Consider the following 2,617-nt stretch of genomic DNA (forward strand, 5'->3'; position numbering starts at 1 on the left):
TTTTATTTTAGTTTTAAAGAACATTTCAGCTTTTAACAGCAGTTTAATTTTAATTTTTAGCAACAGTTTTTCTAAATTTACCTTGAAATACGTTTTTGATCATTTTGCTTTTAGTCACTGTTTTGCAAATTTCAGCTTATTTTAACAAATGATGCAGAGGAAAGAATTCATCCCTTAGTGTTCTTGCTGCATTATTGCAGGAAAAGTGATTTCTTTAGTTCCTGTCTGTTTTCTACCATTCAGCGTCAGGCCGTTGTCTTGGACTCCGTCGCTGGTGTTCTTCCAAACCACCGTCTTCACATCCTCTAAAGCTTGTGGTGCCAGAGGATTCCCAAAACAGGATTTCTACAGAAAAACATGGATTTTTTTTCACAATATGTTTGTCAGAAATAAAAGCTGAATAAAAACGTGACTTTGTTTGGTACCTGAAAGCTATTGAGTTCAGCGTCACTTAAGATACGGTCGTTATCCTGATCAGAAATGTAAAAAATTCTGCTGAGGGCTCGGACACACGGTGGTTTGAGCTGCAGAAAGACACAAAATTAAATACAATGTAAACATTTCAAAAAGTTAACTTGAACTGATAATTCAGGAGCTGATAAGGCTCACCTGTTTGTCCTCAGGATCGTAAAGAGGAGCAGTTGGGTGGAGAACTGCCTTCTGGGCGTAGTAGAAGAGCTCCGAAATGTTTTTAAGGTTCTTCGCAGAACACTTAAAAAAAGAAACAGAAAAAAAAGAAACAATATCTGTTAAACATTCAAACATATCAAAAAGTATAACTGTGTAAATAATTGATTGAGACGTCAGTGTAAGCTGGTGCGTGTGATGGAGCCGAGCTTCACCTCAACACACGTCTCAATCTCAGAGAACTGGTTCATAATGGGAAGAATGGTTTCCATTGAACTGCCACTGCGCAGATCAGATTTATTTCCCACCAGGATGATAGGAACTCTGACAGAACAAAAACGATTAGATTACCAAGTCTGACGTCAAACACAAACACTCATCTAACAAATAATACGCACTTGTTTCCTTTCTCTGCATCACCGTTTACTAAAGGGATCCATTTGGTTTTAATCTGAAAAACAAATGTGAGAAGTGTAATTTTTAAAATCTAAATAGTTTACAAATTCGATCACATTAAACACTTAAAATATTATTACCTTTTCTATTGTGTCCTCGTTGGTCACATCGTACACAACACACACCACATTAGCCTGTGCACATTGGATGAAGAGGACAGAAACTTAACATTTAAATAAAAAACAAAAACAGAGAACAGACTCCAATAAACTTAATAAATACATAAAAAGGACAAAAAAATGAAGAGATTAAATCCCCAGCTATATTAAGGTCTTGATTGTATCCATTTTTGTATTTTGATTGTTTTCATTATGATGAAGTCTTTATGGTGATCATCTGTGTGTGATGATGTTTTTACCTTGATGATTTCATCTCTGAGGACTTCATTACTCTGTTCCTTTTCTGCTGAGGTTAAGAACAAAAAAATAAAACCCTTAAAGTCATGGCACTCAGTCCCACGTGCAACATTTTCCTACAGCAGTAATGAGGGCGCTGCATGTTTGCCCTCAGGCCGTGCTACCTGAGTAGTCCACGATGTGAGTGGGAACCTTCTCTGGAGTCACGTCTGCAGGGATCGTGATCTCTTCAGCTCTGGGAGGAACCTGGAAAACATTGAAATCTACTTCATTACATAAACATTTAACTATTTTAAAAACAAGTTCTTCTTGCATTACCTTGTCCAAAGGGGTTAAAAAAGTTAAAAATAAAATCAGCCTTGCTTTAATGAGCCTTTTTCAATATGAAAATGTCTCAAACTCCACATTTTTTCATCAACTTTGATTCAGCAAGAGCATAAAGCTTGTAATCCTTAAACTAGTTAGATGAATCTAACAAGCAGAAAATTTGTTTTCATGCAATCTTAATCCCTCAAAACACTTTCAGCATCCTCCAGTTATTACAGTGAGATCAGATGGATCTTTTCATAGWTACCGTTTAGCTCCGCCTACTGGATGAGGTGGTGCAAATGATGTAAGGTATACTGTTGTGCAATAATTTCACTATAAATATAATATACTAAATACTATAGTAATTCACAAACTCAGATATATTGCCAGATAAAACACAGTGATTTTAATAACAGAATAATGACCAGTAGGACTGTGTGATTAACATATAATCTACATATAATCTACATACAGTACAGACCAAAATTTTGTACACACCTTCCCATTCAAAGAGTTTTCTTTATTTTTATGACTATGAAAATTGTTGATTCACACTAAGCTCATCAACAGAATGCCAAGAAGTGTGTGAAGCAGTAATCAAAACAAAAAGTGGCTACTTTGAAGAACCTAGAATATAAGACATATTTTCAGTTGTTTCACACTTTTTTGTTCAGTATATAACACCACATGTGTTAATTCATAGTTTTGATGCCTTCAGTGTGAATCTATAATTTTCATAGTCATGAAAATAAAGAAAACTCTTTGAATGAGAAGGTGTGTCCAAACCTTTGGTCTGTACTGTATATCTTGAGGCAGGCTGATCTTTGATTCAATAAATGCTGAATATAAAATGGCCCCACATCATATTT

The 2,617-nt window shown here is 35.2% G+C and overlaps 1 protein-coding gene across 3 annotated transcripts in view; it reads right to left on the bottom strand.

Moving 5' to 3' along the window:
- Positions 1-2,617, bottom strand: part of rhot2 (ras homolog family member T2) — a 19,302-nt gene that overhangs the window by 12,734 nt on the left and 3,951 nt on the right. For 2 of the 3 annotated variants that reach the window (XR_001310202.1, XM_014008177.1), the window contains exons 3-10: positions 1,604-1,685; positions 1,442-1,488; positions 1,164-1,217; positions 1,026-1,078; positions 843-951; positions 610-711; positions 426-524; positions 237-345 (exon numbers count right to left, since the gene is read on the bottom strand). Coding sequence is in view for 2 of the 3 variants with exons in the window: in XM_014008177.1 (XP_013863631.1) it covers positions 237-345; positions 426-524; positions 610-711; positions 843-951; positions 1,026-1,078; positions 1,164-1,217; positions 1,442-1,488; positions 1,604-1,685 (655 nt within the window). In the remaining variant the exon portion in view is untranslated. The remainder of the gene's footprint in view (positions 1-236; positions 346-425; positions 525-609; positions 712-842; positions 952-1,025; positions 1,079-1,163; positions 1,218-1,441; positions 1,489-1,603; positions 1,686-2,617) is intronic. The other variant, XM_014008178.1, reaches the window with a different exon arrangement.

This window comes from Austrofundulus limnaeus, unplaced genomic scaffold (genome assembly GCF_001266775.1).
Source record: "Austrofundulus limnaeus strain Quisiro unplaced genomic scaffold, Austrofundulus_limnaeus-1.0 Scaffold48, whole genome shotgun sequence".
Lineage (NCBI taxonomy): Eukaryota > Metazoa > Chordata > Actinopteri > Cyprinodontiformes > Rivulidae > Austrofundulus > Austrofundulus limnaeus.